We start from the raw sequence: 19579 nt of genomic DNA on the forward strand, positions 1-19579 counted from the left end.
ATCTAGACATACTTACACCGCAATACGACAGAGCACATGGGGATGTAGCTCAGATGGTAGAGCGCTCGCTTAGCATGCGAGAGGTACGGGGATCGATACCCCGCATCTCCAGTTTCCTTTTGGCCTCTGCACTTTTGGCCACAACCATACAACAAAATCTTCGACTCAGCATTTTGCCCAATGACCGACAGCCACGTCAATCCGGACACTCGCACACCGCAGTGCGACGAGGCACACTGCTCCAGACTACAACTCAGCAGATAAGGCCCAACCCTCGTATTATTATTTTTTTCAAATATCTTTTTCTGGTCAAATTCTGAATGGAAAGATTCTTGCCTTGATCTGAATCGAAGTTTTAGAAAGATCCCACGAGAGCATCAACAAGAGAAAGAGAGGAAAAGGAGAGAATTATGGGGAAGACGGTGAGGAAACTGCAAGTGGTGTCACCAGTGCCAGCAGATATTGATATAGCTAACTCTGTTGAACCTCTGCACATATCTGAGATTGCCAACGAACTCAATCTTAGTCCCCAGCATTATGATCCTTATGGCAAATACAAGGCCAAGGTAATGACCGGTTACTGGATGTAAATGTGCTTTTTTCTTTGATTCGCGTTTGTCTTGCTTATGGACTTTTTCTTGATTGGTTCTTGGAACTTTAATGTGTTTTGTTTTCTGGGTTCTGCAGTAAAGGTAATCTAGGTGAGCATAACTTGTTAAAGTTTGTGCTTTTGTGTGTGTCCATGTATTCATGTCCTTGTAATTCTTGCAGTTTAAACGTTCAGTTTTATGTGCCTTATCTAATATTACAAGTATTTATCTTTCTTGCACAAGGGGTGTTTTTTGTTGTTTTATTTTTCATGCTTGATTGGTTTTTGGTTTTTCGTACTTTAATCAGTTGTTGTCTCTAGGTTCTGAATTAAGAGTGATTTAGACTATCATATCATAATCAAGGTAATGTATTTGTAAGTATACGTTTTATGTTCCTGTTAAAATCTTGCAAGTACTATATTTCCTGCAAAAAGATTGAGTTTCTTCGTTCATGGTTGATCACAAGGTGTCCTTCGATTGGTTGAATAATTCTTTGTGTTGCTTATGGTATAATTGAGGGCTGCGTGATGGTAGAAAATGTCATTGTAGGTTTTATTATCAGTGCTTGATGAGTTACAAGGAAGTGAAGATGGTTACTATGTGGTTGTTGGAGGAATTACTCCAACTCCTCTTGGAGAAGGCAAATCCACCACTACTGTTGGCCTCTGCCAGGCATTGGGAGCATTTCTTGATAAAAAGGTAAAAATGAACTTTAATTGTCAAATTAGGTACTACATTTGATTTTGGCTGATGAATTGAGTCTCAAATAAGGAGGAACCTATATTTATCTATTGTGCTTGTATGTCTTTGGGCATCATTTTTCCATGGACACCCCATTGTTGTAACATGAATGAGTTTGGATAATATGGGCAAAACAGTATAGTGTGGAAAGTTTGCAATTATTTTATACCTCTGTATGTTTACTTTGTTGCATCTTATCTGGTGCTCTTAGGTTGTCACATGCCTTCGTCAACCATCTCAAGGGCCAACATTTGGAATTAAAGGTGGTGCTGCTGGTGGCGGCTACAGCCAAGTGATTCCCATGGATGAGTTCAATCTTCACTTAACTGGGGACATCCATGCAATAACAGCTGCAAACAACCTTCTTGCTGCTGCAATTGATACAAGAATCTTTCATGAATCTACTCAAACCGATAAGGGTCTTTTCAACCGGTTATGTCCTCCTGACAAGGAAGGAAAGAGGAGCTTCAGTAACATTATGTTTAGGCGTTTGACGAAACTTGGTATTTCCAAGGCAAGACCAGAGGAACTTACTCCACAAGAGATTAAGAAATTTGCTAGGCTTGATTTTGATCCTAGTTCTATCACATGGAGAAGAGTAATGGATATTAATGACCGTTTTTTAAGGAAGATAACTGTTGGTCAGGGCCCTGAAGAGAAAGGGATGGTGAGAGAAACTGGATTTGATATTTCAGTTGCTAGTGAAATAATGGCAGTCCTAGCTCTAACGACTTCATTAGCTGACATGAGAGAGAGGCTTGGGAAAATGGTTGTCGGAAATAGCAAGGCTGGTGATCCCATTACAGCTGATGATCTGGGTGTTGGGGGTGCTTTGACTGTGTTAATGAAAGATGCCATCAATCCTACACTAATGCAGACTCTTGAGGGCACCCCTGTCCTTGTTCATGCTGGCCCTTTTGCAAATATTGCTCATGGAAACTCGTCCATTGTTGCTGATAAGATTGCATTGAAGCTGGTGGGACGTGGAGGATTTGTAGTCACAGAAGCTGGTTTTGGGGCTGATATTGGAACTGAAAAGTTCATGAACATAAAATGTAGATACAGTGGATTAACACCTCAATGTGCTGTCATTGTGGCAACAATTAGGGCCCTCAAGATGCATGGTGGAGGGCCAGAAGTTGTAGCTGGGAAACCTCTTGATCATGCTTATCTGACAGAGAACGTGGCACTTGTTGAAGCTGGCTGTGTGAATCTTGCCAGGCATATTTCAAATACAAAGGCCTATGGTGTAAATGTTGTAGTTGCCGTGAACAAGTTCGCAACTGATTCTGAAGTTGAACTAAATGCTGTAAAGGCTGCAGCACTTTCAGCAGGGGCATTTGATGCTGTAATCTGTACTCATCATGCTCATGGTGGGAAAGGAGCGGTTAGTCAATTAACGTTATTTGTGACACGTGCATATTGTTTGTTTATGCTGTCATCTGCTTCATTCAGTAAATTTTCTGATGGGGGAAAATACCAAGAGCTAACAGTCTAATCCTCGCAAATACCCTTTTAAGATAGAGGAGAAATTAAAACAAAACCAGAAGACAGTAAACTTCATAAAATTCATAACTGAACTTCACCTACGAACTGTTGAATTCTAATTAATGCTTGTAGAATCCCTAGTAAATTTTGATCACAAACAGTTCACTGATTGTTCCAGAGATTTACCTTGTTATCAGTCACTTTTCTATCTCAGTATGCTTCTATTATTTACTTTTTCTTACCCACGTTGACATGACACGTATATTTCGCTATTAATTTGGTAACTTTACTGTTCAACACCGAGGGACCTGAAATTTGATGAGTGATTGTTTCTTCACCTTATCTCTTTCTAAGCTACCTTCTGTTATGTCTGGACACTTGTATATTGCAAGATATGAAGTAAGGAGGTAGTCTTATCGGGCAATATTTCTTTGTGTATAAATGCTGATGGTTCTCAATCGATATTCCCTTTTTTTTTTGTATTGTTTTGCAGGAACTGCCTGTAAGATTGTGTATACACATGGGTTCATGGAATGTGGTTTAAGAAATATAAGTAGAGGAAAGAAGGAAAATGGAGACTGTTTTGAAGGAAAATAATCTAACAGGCTATTCTACTTCGCTTCCATGTATATATACAAGGATCTGATAGCACACTATATACTTTTACTGTGGAGCCTTGAACCACCAGAACTGAAAGATAAATACTGTTAATGGTCCAATGATGATCATAATTGGACAAAGCTTTCATTAGTAGCTGATCAAATAATTTGACTGTTTCTTGCTTTTATCAATAAGTCTCTAGTTCTGGTGGCTTTTAGTATTTGATTAGCAGAACTAGCAACTGGGTCATTGTAATAAGTTTATCAGTGATTGCAGTGTTCTATTCTAGCTGCATGTCTATACTGCTTAAATGCTGGTTGGCATCATATTTGGAGCCTGTGTATCCAGTCATTGGAACAAGCACTTGCCTAACCCTTAAATAGGTTGTTTCCCTGGTGTCAAGAAAAAGACAGTGTTCTGGAAGAGGATATGCGATGTTTCCCATGTTGGAAACCAATCATGTAACCATTCTTCCTGACAAACTTAATTTCACTTATTTAACAAAAAAATCACATAGAAGAATATAGTCATTTATGCATCACAAGAGTTACTAGAGGAGGTGAAGTAACCAAGGCAAAGTGATTCTGGGGTGTCATAATTCAGTATCACCACTATGGATAGCTAAAACAAGGATTACTTTCTTCTAAAGGCTTGTTTTTGTTGTCTACACTTTTTCAAGAAATACAAGGGCAAGTTCTCAATGCACTTATTTACCTCTCTGAGACCCTTTAACTGGCCCCTTGGGAATTTGAAAGAGGCCTAATATACCATGTTACTCTGGAAGCAAGTATAATTCTGCAAAATTATACTCTATAGTTTGTATCTGTCCACAATACTTAGGAATGAAGCAAAAGCTGTGCAATATTTCTGGTAGTTTTATCCCTTAATTGGTTGGAGATAAGGTAAACTATGTGTCACCAAATGCTACTGTGGTTCATAGCAATCGTGCTATTTTCTGTCTGAATGTGTCGTGAAAGGTTACACTTATCAGTTTTAAATTCTATTTGAAATGTTGCTTTATTTGGGATGAGTTCATCTTGATCCTATCTCCAGGTCAACCCACAAAACTGTGGTTTAGGATAATTACTTTATGACCTGGAGTCTTATGCTATCCGCTGCTCCAGTGTTCATTTTTTTTGATTGGAAGATAAGGGTAGGCTATCTTTTAGAGGATTTACAACCCTTTAATTTTTTCCCCTCTGGGTCCTATGGAATGTCCATTAAGCTTGCTTGCTATCTGCAAACATCTGTCTTCTTGCTGGGCATGCTGTAAGCTTTTCTTGGAGTATCAGCTCCATTTGCCCAGTTGGTTCCTTCAGATGAATCCCAAAATCAATGATCATGGCCAAGGAATTGAATGTCCAATAAAGTTGAGAAAAAGCATCCTCATGTAACATGATTTGAGTTAGCTTTAGAGACAAAATAGTATTGGTGTTTTATTTCCAGTTTCCCTATCCTTCACATAAAACCATAACCTTCATTCCTGATAATCCTCATCCTAGGTGAATGATCTGAATCTTTCTGCTGCTACATCTGTTTTTTCAAGCATAGCATCTGGTAGGAGCGAATTAAAATTTTGGCAAAGATGGCGCATATAAATGATCAAAGTGTGTTGCTATTTTATCCTTTGGGTAAAATATCTTCATTTTGCTTCAAAAGGCAGGGCAAAGAAAGTTTTTAATGGGGTAGGCATGTGGTAGTGCATTATTAGCCTTTCCTTTTCTTGGTGTATGATGTCATCTATCTGTATCTGAAGCTTTGAGATTGTTAAAAAAATTGATTATCAGTATTAAAGATATATGATCTTCTGTTTTTTTTTTCCTTCTTCTGATTTCTCAGGTAGACCTGGGGGTTGCAGTTCAAAGAGCTTGCGAGAATATTGCACAACCATTGAAATTCTTGTACCCTCTGGATATGAGCATCAAAGAAAAAATAGAAGCCATAGCAAAGTCTTATGGTGCTAGCGGTGTAGAATACTCAGAAGAGGTATACTCTGCTTTAACATTCATTATTTGGAGTTCTTCCACTTTCTTTTTATTTTTTATTTTGCAATCTCTAACAAATTAATGTTGAAATAATTTTCTTTGACATCTTCATCACCTATTCCCAACATGCCTTGGTGGAACCAGGCTCTTGATGCAAATGAAGCAGAAATTTCATGTTATTAATAACATATTTTTGCCATAAAAACTTTGATTTTTAAGAAATTGGAGGTTGACTTCGCTATATGCTTTAAAGTTCCAATCTGTGAAAGAAGTGTTGGAGCTAATGGCCTATCAGCTGTAGCGTTAATACCACATTGAAATAGTGGGAGAGAAGTTCTTACTAATTTTGCCAACTTCCTCTATTGTTCTCAATTCCTCTTTCATTTTCATGAACATTGTGGCTTCTTTGGAATACTTCCTCTTTGAGCCTAGACCTTGTTGTTGCTTTTTGAAACTCTTTATATTATGCTCTGTTTCCTTGAGCCTAGACCTTCTTCTTGTTTTCTGAATTCGTTATCCTACTCTCTGTTTGCTAGAGTCTAGACCTTTTTATTGTTCTTAAATTACAAGGCTGCTTAACTGAATTGAGAATGATAAAAGTAGAGCAGCTTATTCTCCTTTCAGACTAACTACCTACTGTTCTCTTACACTATAATCATTAACTGTATTATATATATATATATATATATATATATATATATATATATAAGTAGAGCAACATATTATCTTTTCAGACTAACTACCACAAGTTCTCTTACACTATAATTGTTAACTGTATATACACACAAACAAACCACGCATACATTTTTAGTTTTTCAAGTTCTTGAGTAATATGATAATTTTGGGTTTCTTCCATTATAAACATTTTTTTTGGGTTGTTAGGCTGAGAAACAAATTGGGATGTACACCAAGCAAGGATTTGGCAGTTTACCAATCTGCATGGCAAAAACACAATATTCATTTTCACACAATGCTGCAGCAAAGGGAGCTCCAAGTGGATTTGTCTTACCAATCAGAGATGTAAGGGCAAGCATTGGAGCTGGATTCATTTATCCTTTAGTTGGGACAATGAGTACAATGCCTGGCCTTCCCACAAGGCCTTGCTTCTATGATATTGATCTTGACACCACCACAGGAAGGGTTATTGGTCTTTCTTGAGAATTAGTCATCAACCTCAAACTGGGAACCTGTAGAGGCCAATCAAATGATTCAGGGCAGAATGCGAACTCAACTGGAGTACATAATTTTTATGTGCATGGTATGGTTTCATTCTCATGTTGTATCCTGTATAACCTCAATCGAAAATAAAGAACTTTGTTTTCTTTTGCTGACATTTCTTGGAAAATTTTCAATTTGAGTTGGATGTGCTGTGCTCTATCCCATGAATTATCATGCTTGTTGGGTGGTACCCCAAGAGTGTCCTGAGGACTGCTATATGCGCTTTATAGTTCTGAATAATATTCCACAAGAATTTTCAAGGAGAAAGAGTAACATGATAAATAGCCTTAGTAATCTATATTAGGGTGGAAGCCCTGATGCAGTACCAGGTTCTGACTTCTAAAGTTGTAAGGGAGTGTATTGATTGTGTTTTGGTTTATCTTGCATGATTCGATCAATGTTTCAGCTGGAAAGGTAAGTCTTGCATACCACAGTTATGTAATAGTGGTTTTAGTCCCCAAAAGAGAAAGCTAAAAGTGACTTTATTTGTTTCACGCTGTTATAAATCATCTCTTCAGCAAGTATTCTTGGTACTAATCAGCTTCTTTCTGCATCTTTTCCATCTGTGGATGTTTTAAATTGTCCAATCAATTTTGTAAGCATTGTCATTCAATCTTATTGGCAATTGAATGGTTTTATATATTTAAGTTTATATTACTGGTGATAATTGTTTATCAACAAGAACATATGATCTTCTTGGTGGCAGATATCATAATACTGATTACCTTGGATTACTTCAATACTTGATTCTACATTTAGTAGATCAAGGCATTGTGATACATAGAGCATTAGCAATCATAGGAACCACTTTTACCATACCATCATTATTGAATGAAGACAATGGACGAAGTTGGCACAATGCAAAGATCTAGACTGGGGAGGAAAGAGGGCAAGAGCCGATTGTCCCAATAAGTAGGGGCAGTAAATGCCCGAAAGACATCATAAATCACAACCGTAGAACATTAGTTTACAGTATTAAAGAGTGACTGAAATGTTACAAAGCAAGAGTTTCGATTAACAGGCTGCTTTACTACTTAAAATCTGAGTAAATTTTTGCTAGTTCTTGATACTATTGGGTTACAAACAAGCAAATCTACGAGTTAACAACTCTGCAGTTCTTCCGGATCTGTCCGCTTGAACCAGTCAATGGGCTTATGTTGCCCATCTTGATCATGGAATTCACGAAGTCATTGAAGAAAAGTACAGAATTTTTGCTATAATTTTCAACAATACTTCTTGTGGTCGATGCTGCTGCATCACTAGAATATAGGATTTGGTCAGATTGAAGAAGTCCCTTGCCACTGAGCAAGTTTTGAAAGTAATGGTTGTCAAACAAATCCCTGGAATTCCTATCTAGTGGGGCTGTGTTGTTTCCATCGCTAGTTTGAGAACAAAGGCTTTGCAGATCAGACACCATGCTGGTGTCCATTGTACTATCTGGAGCACCAGTGCCGGAGGAGTTGAACAACCTTGAGCTGAACACGGTGCACTTTGCTAAGCCAATGGTATGTGCACCTGCATTTCCATGCCAAAACGGAAAATGTCCTAGGTTAGGAGAAATATTGATGTCATAGTTCATATCAGATATGCAGAGTTGCAGATTTAAAGGCAAAGGGCATTTTTATTGAGTCTTGTATGAGAGTTTGATTCTTGCCATCCCTATTCCCCTCCCAGATCCCTCCTTTACCGCAGCCCATCCTTCTAAAGAATCCCAGAAACAAATTAGAATCCATAAATACAAGAAATTTTGAACAAGTTCAGACTCAAGTATACTTACCAGATAAGGCAACAACATCTGTCACGTCAAGGCCTACAGCAGCAAACTTGGCAATGATTGTATTTACTGAATCAAAAGGACCAGGAAGTACTGATGCATTGGCTGCTGTCTGATTTGCAACTAATCCATCCCTCCTACCAAGTAAAACTCTCCATGCAGGTCCTCCACTCTGCATAAATATGTGGAAACATTAGACTTCTTAGGAACTTCTATCAAGAGGTATAGATTCAACTCCAATCAACGAAGCTTTTGAACCATTAGATACCAATATGGCCAACTAAAACACTGCTGATGGTTTGTTTTATAGAGGAGCTTTAAGGTTACCAAAAGAACTGAATCTCTGGCAGCTATAGCTAGTATATCAGCACATGATACAACTCCAGCACATGCACTTTCCACAGCATTCTTTATCGTATCTACTACTTCAAATCCTCTTGCAGAGTTCAAGTTAGGCACTGCAAGCTTCTCACTATTACTTCCATCCAACAGCAACGATGCATCGCAGCCCTAGACAAAACCATGCAATTAAAAAAACAAGTTTAGAATTCTTTCTACGGAGTCGTCTAAACGAGTAAATGTGCGTACTGAAATTATTGCACTCACATTTACAAAACAATCGTGGAAATGCAGCCTAAGCAAAGAAGCAGCCATTCTGATTTCGTTCATGATTGCTTTTTGGACCTCTGTACGGACGATTTTCAAAAGATTTGGGCATGTTGATGAATAAAAATCAATGCTTAGTTGAGACCTTGCAACTGAAAACAACATCAACGATGTTAAAAGCCAAAAACAGCACGAAAGTTTGCATGAAACCTTCATGGTTCTTTTGAGAGAATTCGATCAGCTTTTAAACAATATTATGCGAGTTGAAAACCTTAGATTCTTGGTGGTTTATGACTAAGATGTGATCGATGAGCATGCTTGAGGTTAATTTATACCCAAGATTAAGGGCTGTAATCGGTGAATTTGACTTAATAAAGTGAGTTAACTAAGCTTAGTGCTCTGGTGTATGGCGGCTCCAATTTCAGAGTTTGTTCCTTCCACTATAAAAACAAACTCAGAGATTTGTGGAAAGTGGAAGAAACCAGAAGGTTTACTCTATCCTTCTCTCCACATGATGAAGGCATTAGTGGATTAATTGTTATCAGATTACATAAAATATGCGCTTGCTTTTCAATTCATGAATATAGTAACACAGATTCATCCTCTATGCAGATCATTTTGGCTTCCACTTCAGTTCACGAAAGAGTTGAGTGGACTAATTACCTTTTTCATCTTCACAAAGTGAAAATGTCAACGGAATATTTTTATCTACAGCGTCCACTCATTGAACTTGTGACATTCTACTGCTGAAAGATATTATTGTTATTAATCCAGTTGAACTTCAATGAAAGAAAAGCTAGCTAATCAAGTTTAGGCAAGATAAGTTTGCTTTATTTTGTGGAAACAAGCTGTTAGAAATAACTATTTATTCACGTAACAATCTTTTTTTTTTATTTTTTTAAGAACTAAGTGAAATTAAAGTATCAATTGCTAATATAAATGGGAAAATTAACAAGAATAATAACTAATGAAATTTTCATGAAGATCATACCAAATGAACTTAGGCCTTTGTTTCTTCCATTTCTCTTATTCCCTTGCAACCAAGCTAGTAACACGAATGGTCATGTACTAAGTCCTAAGTATAATGCAAACTAATTTAATTTGACAAAAGTGGCAGGAGAATTGTTGCATTTTGAGGTTGCCGAAAACACCAAAAATCAAGAGAAAGGCAAAAAGTGAAAAAGTTATCTTTTAGAGATAGATTTTTCGATTTTTCATTCCAATTATTTAGATTCAGCATTTTGTGCAGGAGACATATAGAGCAAGAGTCATACAATTGGTAACGCTTAAACTTGGATTTTTTTTTTCTGATACTCACATTCTTGGCTTTTGCCAATTTTGATTCAATCTTCATATTTGCATCCTTTCAAATGTTACTGAAGTGCCATGCTTAGGTATACAAATTTGTTGAGTGGAATATTCCCCTCATCAAGTTAAGCTCAATTTAAGTTTTCTAAACTTGAATTTGAACTCGAGATTAATTGAGTACCTCTTGTTACAATTTTCAAGCTAACTCAATTTTGATCTGAAAAAGCTCAAGACGGTAATGGATCTGAACTTTGAGTTACTAAAAGGAGTAAATGTGGCTCAATTTCATGACAAGCTAGTATGGTAATTTTCTAGCTTCAAACATGTTAGGTTCATGAGTAAAAAGTCATATCTCACATTGGTCTGAGAGATGAAGAAAGAGCAATTAATATGTAAGGGTCCAAGATCTAATGACTTAAGTTTTTGGGTCAGAGTTGGATTTCTGACTTAAGTTTCATGAGTAAAAAGTCATGTCCCACATTGGTCTGAGAGATGGAGAAAGAGCGATTAATATGTAAGAGTCCAAGACCTAATGACTTTTAAGTTTTTGGGTCACAGTTAGGTTTTTGACTTACGTATTGGGCTCTTTAATTGATTCTCTCGAAATGTTTCCCTCTATTGAATTGGTATCAGAGTTTCAGGTTACAAGACTAGCCTACTCATGGGCAAGTGGATTCTTCTCGGAGTTGGACCGGTAAAAATTCTCTTCTTGGTAGTAGCCCGAAGTGCTAAGGAAATTGGCTAGTGTTGGACCAGGTGCGCCATAGGTTTGGCAAGGGGTCCGATTGGTGTTAGATCAAGGAGCCGAGGGTTAGCAGGGGTCTAGAATGCAATTTGGATGTTGAAGAAGAGTGGGTCTATATTTGGGAAAAGAGGTGACCTAGGTGATAAAAATGAGTTTGCATTAAGTGTTAAAGTGGGTTCGAAGAAGGGCCTACAAATTTGGATTTAATGTGGGGGTTACTCATGCAAGGGGAGATTTGTTAGGTACAAGAGTAAAAAGTCATATCTTACATTGGTTCGAGAGATGGAGAAAACACGGTTAATATGTAAGTAAGGGTCCAATACCTAATAACTTAAGCTTTTAGGTCAGAGTTGGATTCTTGACTTGCATATTGGACTCTTTAGCTAACTCTCTCGAAGTGTTTCCCCCTATCAAATAATTTGTTAGAAAATTGGTTTAATTTCTTTTAGGTAGATTTCTTGTTTTGTGTGGAAGTAACTAATTTTCTAATTGATTTTAGTTATTTGAAATAGTAGTCAAGAAATTTCCTATTTTGTTTAGAATTAGAAGTTATTTCCTATTCTGTACAAGTTTAGGAATTATAATTGATTTGTTGTTGTTATTTGGGTTTTTGGCTAAATAATGTTTTTTATAAATAGGTGGTTGGTATACTACACACAAGAACACACAAGGAGCACAAAAGGGCAATATGTAGTCTTATACATGGGGGTGAGAGAGAGTTCTTGGGAGATGAGAAATGGTATACAAGGGTTGGGTTTGGGTTCAAGTTATATTCTTGTATAGGGTTTTTCTCTCATAATAAAAAACAGGTTTCTCTCCGTGGACGTAGGCTCAATGGTAGAGCCGAACCATATTAAATATTATGTGTCATTTATCTTTCATGCTTGTGGCTTGTTTGTCATTAAATTATTGTATACTTGATATCTCAATAGTTGTTTGTTCTGCCCTTGGATGGGTTAATACCACTTTGTCCCCCCAAACTTTGGACGATTACCCACTTCAGTCCCTAAACTTTAAAATGGGACACTTAAGTCCCTAAACTTATAAATACCTCCCACTTAAGGAAAATTGTTAACAAATTCTGAATGCCGTTGGTGGTCGAAGTGTCCCATTTTATAAGGGTTTAGGGATTTAAGTGTCCTATTTTATAAATTTAGGGACTTAAGTGGGAGGTATTTATAAATTTAAGGACTTAAGTATCCTATTTTGAAGTTTAGGGACTGAAGTGGGTAATCGTCCAAAGTTTGGGGGGACAAAGTGGAATTAACCCGCCCTTGGATCCTAACAAAACAAATTAAAAAGATACAAAGCCTGATTAAACTCAATAACCTCAAGAACCAAACACCAAAGGCTCAAACTCGAGTCACTAAGCTGTTGGAGCAGCATGAGGTCAATCGAGGTGGGGGCTAAACAGCTCTTGAGTTGTTTGATTCGTTGCTTTCAGAAGGGAATACGAACTTGGATGAATGCAATAAGTCCACAGTTTCAGATGGCAGGTGGCAGCATCTACCTTAATCTTCTGAGATGATCCTCAGTCTTAGCAGTCATTGTATGAGAACCAGATGGCAGACTCTTTTAAATTTTAATTGTGCATGGCAAGTTGCTTTGATAGTTGATATAGAATCAGCTATTTTTGCTGCCGAAGAAAGTCTGCAGAATGCATAAATAAGTTTCACAGTTGCTAGAGGATCAACTCATCTCCTTGGCACCTTTAATATATGCAAATTCAAGATTAAAAATGGCAAGGAACAGAAAGAATATTATCCAACTCAACATGTCTCCTACCCAAATAAAAATGATTAACACACAGGTCTGCCTCCTAACATGGAGACAAGAATTGGTCCAGGTCTTTATCACATTTCTTGAAGCTAACAATCACGAATACCACAGTTCATATTAGTAGTTCAATTGTTCATCCTCCAGATGTATAAATCAGCTTGCAAGGTCAATCATCTGCTTGTGTTACCCAAAAAGAAAAAAGAAAAAAAAAGAAGAAGAGTACTTCTAATGTATAAGATAAATATCATCTAATGCTAGAATCAACACAGTTGGCACAGGAGGAAAGAACCAGCTTCATTATGAGGCCATGATGGTGGGTAACATGATTTGGCAAGTGTAAAAAACATGCATTCATGGCTAATTAGAAATATCCATGAGCAGTCAATGATTCCTATTGTCCCCCAGAAATTAAAATAGCACAAACATTTCTGACTTCTTTATTGATTAGCTAGCATGTGATGCTTTAAGTTTTTAAATTAAACAACCAGCACGAGTGCAAGATCGGCATAGAACTAGAGCTGGTGATACAAACGGTGGATGCATTGATAATCTATTGCCAATTTGGATCTCAGTGCTGGATGCATCTTCTGAGATCCGACATCAATTAGACAGAACAAAGGACAAATGGAAAAGTTAATAAAGCCATTACAACTAGACAAAGAGAGGATGAGATTCCTTTTGTTTTCTTTATGACCTATATATGCAAATGGAGAGGCACTCTGATTCCAACATCTTCACAGGCTTCTTAGGCTTAACATTCCCATCAAATAGTTGCATTCTAGTTCAGGGGAAAAAATGGCAACCTCTATTCCAAATCCAAAATTCTCTAGCCATTCTCGTTCAATCAGTTTGCCTTCTTCATCTCATCCACTTATTGTTACTACTGAGGAACATCTGCAAAAATTGAAGTCATCAGAAGGGGCATCCTCAACTTCACATTCATTGGCATGCCAAAAATTGGATGGCCTCAAGAACTTGTACGAGTGTCTGGACGATGTGCTTCAGCTCCCTTTGAGTCAACAAGCTCTCTCAAATGAAAGACTTGGAACATGGGAAGAAGAGGTCTTGGATGGATCTCTTAGGCTGTTGGACATTTGTGGGGCACTAAGAGACATCTATTTACAGACAAAGGAAAGTGTGCAGGAACTTGAATCATCTCTACGGAGGAAAAGAAGTGGAAATTTGGACAATGAAGTCTGCTCATTTATGATCTGCAAAAAGAACTTGAATAAAATGATAAGCAAATGCTACAAGGAATTGAAGAAAGCAGAGAAGAACTGCAACTTGGCAGTGGTAAACAAAGATTCTGCCGTGCTTAACCTGATCAAAGAAGTTCAAGTTGTTAGTCTTCCGGTGTTGGAGTCTGTTCTATCTTTCCTTTCTGGATCAAAGGCAGGGTCACATCCAAGAGGTTGGTTCTTGGTCTCAAAGTTATTACAGCAAAAGAGAGCATCACAGGGAGGAGATTCCAGCATTGCTGCAATTGAGCAAATAGAAATCCAGTTGCATCTCTTGAACAAAAATAAGTCAAACAAGGATGTACTTGAAAAACTTGAGGGAGTGGACTCGAGCATTGAAGAATTAGCAGAGGTGCTTGAAATTGTGTTCAGGCTTTTGCTTAAAACCAGAGTTTCCCTTCTCAACATTGTCAACCACTAGTTTAGGTCACAATCAGAATGGCTTTTCAAAAACCATGCACCTCAATTTTGTTTACGTTAACCTTTGTACAAAGTGTACATATATACACACATCTCAGAAATGATTACAGTACTGAAACTGTTTATCTAATTTGAGCGTATTTGTTCCTTTGCCTGTCCATTGATCTTTGCACTTAGCTTTCCAGAAATTAATTCCAGGGCCAATAAAAAAAGAATCTCACACATAGCTTTTCAATATTACTTAAATTGTTGCATGAGTATTCTTTTCAATATTACTAAAATCATTAGTGAAACAGTTTAAAATCTTCAAATATAGTTCCAAATGTCAAAATAGTCAGTCTGCTTGAAAGCACCATGGCCATGAGAATAGGCATCAAATAAACTCTAAAATTAGAAAATTTGAATGAGATAAAAAGCCTACATCTCAATGCTTTTCTGACCGAGATTAAGAAACAGTCTCTCCCATTCTCTCTCTCTCTCTCTCCCTATTGTTTAAGGTCAAACTATCCTGACTGACAGAAATTGGTGCTATTGATCCATCAAGCTCAAACTGACGTTGCCAAACAAATTTATAACCTAAATCCTGTATCCATATATCTCGGCTGATATTTGTCAAAATTTTCATAACATACAGAAAAATGCATCATAAAGATGCATCTATTTAAGTCGTTCTTAATTCTGAATTGTTGACATTATTTTCGTACCAGGTGGAGGAGCTGACATTTAAGGGGAAATTTTTTGCTAAAACAGAACTTGAAAATGGGAAAACTTGTCAAACTTTCCAACTATGTCCGGGGCATATTTTGCTGGGACTGTGCTGCAGTGCCGACAAATCACCTCACGAAATACTAAAATAATGCTAGTTACAGGTAGTCGTCTAACTTACTCATCTTTAGCGACAATTTTGATCCATTAGCATTTTTTTATTCTATTAAAATAATGATTATAAATCCTGTGTAAGTTTTATAGCTAAAATGGTAAGTTTGTGCACTAAACTAGTAACTTTAATCATTCATCAATTTTACCATTTTATTTGTAAAATTTACCATTTTTTAACAAAAACTTACCATATTTGAATTAAACTTACTAATTATAATTATTGTAACTTTCTTAAGTAAAATGGTAAGTTTGTGAAATAAAGTAGTAAGTTTGAACAATTCACCAAATTCACTATTTTATTAATAAAACTTACAATTATTTGACTTAAATTTACATTGTAAGTTTTTAGAATAAAATGGTAAATTTTTGTAATAAAGTACTAAGTTTGAACAATTAGCCAAATTTACCATTTTATTAATAAAAGTTGCCATTTTTTGACAAAAACTTACTATAATTTGAATTAAACTTACAGATTCAAACTATGATAAGTTCCTCGAGTAAAATGGTAAGTTTGTGCAATAAAGTAGTAAGTTTGAACAATTAGCCAAATTTACCATTTTATTAATAAAAGTTGCCATTTTTTGACAAAAACTTACTATAATTTGAATTAAACTTACAAATTCAACCTATGAAAAGTTTCTCAAGTAAAATGGTAAGTTTGTGGAATAAAGTAGTATGTTTGAACAATTCACCAAATTTATCATTTTATTATTAAAAGTTGCCATTTTTTAACAAAAACTTACTATAATTTGAATTAAACTTACTAATCCCAACTATGGTAAGTTTCTTGAGTAAAATGGTAAGTTTGTCCAATAAAGTAGTAAGGTTGTTCCAATCACCAAATTTACTATTTTATTAGTAAAACATACCATTTTGGGACAAAAACTTACTATTATTTGAGTTAAATTTACTGATTCTAACTTTTGATAACTTTGTATAGTAAAATAACAACTTTGGATCATCCGTAAAATTTATCATTTTGTTTGGAAATAAAATAAAATTTATGTATTTTAATCCCAAAACTTATCATTTATCTAGAAATACTTACTAATAGTGATAAATGCACACTTAATGTATGTGAAATAAAAAATACATACTATTTATTGTGAATGAATTTTATATAAAATTTTTTATTGTTAAAGCAAATTCTAATTTTTAAATTATTTTCACAAAATGATTGTTGTGTTTGTAGTTATTGCTTAGAAGTGTTTATGTTGAAAAAATATGCTTAAATAATTAACTTGATGCTCATAGGTAGTTATCTTGGCAATATTTATCTAGGTAGTTAAAGTTTCTATAAGGACAAAAATGAAAGTACACAAAGTAACAACCAAATGTTTATACTAAACTTCCTTCTCTCCCTTTATATATAGTATAGATGATAATCAGTTTACTTAATATTATGTCCATGAAATTTTTAAGAGTGTGGAAGATTTTGTTCAAAGCCACAAAATAAGATTATCATCATGAATAGCATTTCTAGTTGTACAAAGGATTAATCTCTATTGTAGTACTTGGGACTATATAAAAAAAAGGAAAAATCGTTCAAAACGTCCCTTATATTTTATAAAATGGCTTTTTTTATCCCTCACTTTTAAAAGTATACTTTTACATCTCTTATAAATTCCCATTGGTCAAATTTGGTCCCTATCTAGGTTTTCGACTAGTTTTTTGTTGGAATCCACCACGTGCCTTGCACGTGATTATTTTTGAAGGGCAAAATTATCCAATCAAAATTTATATAATCCGATCCATAGTCCCTCACATTTCACAAAATAAATTTTTTTATCCTTCATATTTTACAAAATAAATTTTTTCATCCCTCATTGATCATGTGTACGAATAGTTTTTTTTAGACTCATGTATATATCTATTTGATTGCACTTGAATAATACGAATAGCATGTAATATATCTCTATTTGATTTTGCCTGAACGTACTGTTCAGATGACATTAAATAGATATATACATGGATTTAAAAAATTTGTTAGTTTTTCACTCATGTTCATTCTCTTTTACTCGAAAATTGAAAATAAAGAAGACATTTAATTCTAAATATTATCAAGTATTTATATCGAATTAAATTTGGACAGAAAAATAAACAAAGAAAAGTGTGACAAAAAAAGTAAGTGATTGACACTTTCAAATTTTAAAACAATCACAAGGTAAGAAATTCAATTATTCATCTTAAAGGTGGCGAGTAAAAATTTCAGATTTAAATTCCAATTTGTTAGCATGACTATAAAATTCAAATTAGGACCGATTAATTAGATGATCTTATTACACAACTCAATAAATGAATTATTACCAGAAGAGAAAGACTACAAATATTGAATAGATTCATATGGTAAAATCAAATATATATATATGGATTTAAAACAAAATTGTTAGATTTAAATCTATGTATATATCTATTGAATAGCATGTATACAATTAAAATTAGTCTGTTTAGGTGAAATCAAATAGAGATATATTACATGCTATTCGTACTGTTCAGGTGAAATCAAATAAATAAATAAATATATATATATATAAATTAAAAAAAAAACTATTTGTTCACATGGTCAATGAGGGATGAAAAAATTTATTTTGTGAAATGTAAGGGATTAAAAAATTTATTTTATGAGATATGAGAGATGAAATAATTCATTTTGTGAAATGTAAGAGACTATAGATTGGATTACATAAATTTTAATTTGATAATTTTGCTCCTAAAAAATGATCACATTTAAGGCATGTGATAAATTCTGGTAAAAAATTAGTCAAAAACCAAGGTAGGGACCAAATTTGATCAATGTGAATTTGTAAGGGACATAAAAAGATAATTTCAAAAGTGAGGGACACAAAAAGTCATTTTACAAAATGTAAGGGACGTTTTGAATGATTTTCTCTAAAAAATCATTTTCAATAATATTCTTTTAAAAGAATATTGGACATTTTTTGGGTAAAATTAATGAAATAATTGGTAACTTTCATTGCAAAAATGGTAACTTGTTGCAATAGAAGGTAATTTTCATTGGAAATCAAAGCTTACTATTTTTATGGCTAAATTTACCAATTTTATGGTCATATTTACTACTTTACTTGCTTACCTTACTTTTCAAGTTCACGGGACTTGAAAACCTAAATAATTGGTAACAAAATGGTCGCTAAAAGTACTAGTCTAGACTGTGGGATTTGCTTACAATTAGGTTTTTCAGTATTTTATTATTAAATATTTACAAGTGAAGTCACGATAAGTCACCACAGCATTTTATAATTGCTTTAACCAACTCAAACTAATAAAAGAAGAATGCGAAGATCCTCTTGTATGGGTGATTGGTAGAGTTCCGTTGCAATTTTAGTACTTTGCTGGTTGCAAATCTCCATCTCAAATCTCAACTACAATTTCTATGTTGTATGTTGTAATTCACCACTCCCGTCCTGGAAAAATTCAATGAGTTTTCAGAAGCCATCATCTTCATTGCAAAATACAAAACATGCTGCCCAACTACATTCTGCCATAAGTTGGAAAGGAATCAGGAAAAGAACAAGTCAAATTCTTTTTCTTATTTTGTGTCTGTTTTTGAAATTATGTACAGCCAAACAATTGTATTGAAAAAATAACTATTGCACACTTCATTTTAGCCAATAAGAAACAGCAAAATTCCTGTATCACCACCAAAAGAAAAAAAAATTTCCATCAAAAAGTGCTGAGGGCTGCCCGCGCACCCTAAGCATGGTTAGGGAACAACGTATTGAAAGGAGAATCGAGCGAGGAAAAGAAAGGAACAAGTCCGTAGCCTTTCTTTGACACGTGTCTATCTTATAGTCGGTAGTCACGTACTGTAGTCTTAGTCAACAAGAAAATGGCGAAAAATTCATTAAATATAGTCTGCAAAAGACTGCTTTGTACCTGTTTTAATCATCTGGTAAGAATCCCCGCTTTGATTGTTATTTTTAGAAGTTTTCGTAAAAAAAATATTATCGTGATTTGATGTATTGTAAAAAATACTATAAGAATACTGTAAAAAAATAGTAAAAAAAAGCTCAAACTTTTCCTGTTTTAGCAAGTCCCTTGTCTTACATGCGAGGGAAGCAAGAGATGATGTTTTGAAAAACACGTGACATTGCTAGAAGCTCATAAAAATCAAGTTCTTACTCACATTCAAATTCCTAGCAAGAAAGAATTATAGTTTAACCTAGATTCAACATCAACCTATCAAGAAC

The 19579-nt window shown here is 35.1% G+C and overlaps 3 protein-coding genes and 1 non-coding gene across 4 annotated transcripts; 3 read left to right on the plus strand and 1 right to left on the minus strand.

The window, feature by feature from the left end:
* Positions 1 to 38: 38 nt before the first annotated feature.
* TRNAA-AGC (transfer RNA alanine (anticodon AGC)) lies at positions 39 to 111 on the plus strand. Its single transcript has one exon. It is a non-coding gene; the product is annotated as a tRNA-Ala (tRNA).
* On the plus strand, positions 94 to 6737 carry LOC113703325 (formate--tetrahydrofolate ligase-like). Its single transcript, XM_027224685.2, has 5 exons — positions 94 to 566; positions 1140 to 1289; positions 1543 to 2718; positions 5259 to 5405; positions 6287 to 6737. Exons 1-5 carry the CDS (start codon positions 411 to 413, stop codon positions 6560 to 6562), a joined length of 1905 nt encoding a protein of 634 aa, XP_027080486.2. The 5' UTR covers positions 94 to 410; the 3' UTR covers positions 6563 to 6737.
* Positions 6738 to 7522: 785 nt separating this feature from the next.
* On the minus strand, positions 7523 to 9305 carry LOC113736603 (peroxidase N-like). The gene is made up of 4 exons (XM_027263662.2): positions 9003 to 9305; positions 8724 to 8906; positions 8400 to 8568; positions 7523 to 8137 (listed from the first exon to the last, which is right to left on the minus strand). The coding sequence occupies exons 1-4, from the start codon at positions 9216 to 9218 to the stop codon at positions 7716 to 7718; spliced, it is 990 nt and encodes a 329-aa protein (XP_027119463.1). The 5' UTR covers positions 9219 to 9305; the 3' UTR covers positions 7523 to 7715.
* Positions 9306 to 13629: 4324 nt separating this feature from the next.
* Positions 13630 to 14493, plus strand: LOC113738559 (uncharacterized). Its single transcript, XM_027266125.2, has one exon. The coding sequence runs from the start codon at positions 13630 to 13632 to the stop codon at positions 14491 to 14493; it is 864 nt and encodes a 287-aa protein (XP_027121926.1).
* The last annotated feature ends 5086 nt before the right edge of the window (positions 14494 to 19579 follow it).

This window comes from Coffea arabica, chromosome 1c, assembly GCF_036785885.1.
Source record: "Coffea arabica cultivar ET-39 chromosome 1c, Coffea Arabica ET-39 HiFi, whole genome shotgun sequence".
NCBI lineage: Eukaryota > Viridiplantae > Streptophyta > Magnoliopsida > Gentianales > Rubiaceae > Coffea > Coffea arabica.

Coding starts and splice junctions, on each gene's coding strand:
- LOC113703325 (XM_027224685.2), top strand. CDS start 411: ATGGGGAAGACGGTGAGGAAACTGCAAGTGGTGTCACCAGTGCCAGCA. Junction 567..1,139: donor ATGGCAAATACAAGGCCAAG/GTAATGACCGGT, acceptor ATGTCATTGTAG/GTTTTATTATCAGTGCTTGA. Junction 5,406..6,286: donor GTGTAGAATACTCAGAAGAG/GTATACTCTGCT, acceptor TTGGGTTGTTAG/GCTGAGAAACAAATTGGGAT.
- LOC113736603 (XM_027263662.2), bottom strand. CDS start 9,218: ATGAAGGTTTCATGCAAACTTTCGTGCTGTTTTTGGCTTTTAACATCG. Junction 8,569..8,723: donor CCAGAGATTCAGTTCTTTTG/GTAACCTTAAAG, acceptor ATATTTATGCAG/AGTGGAGGACCTGCATGGAG. Junction 8,138..8,399: donor AGATGTTGTTGCCTTATCTG/GTAAGTATACTT, acceptor ATGGAAATGCAG/GTGCACATACCATTGGCTTA.
- LOC113738559 (XM_027266125.2), top strand. CDS start 13,630: ATGGCAACCTCTATTCCAAATCCAAAATTCTCTAGCCATTCTCGTTCA.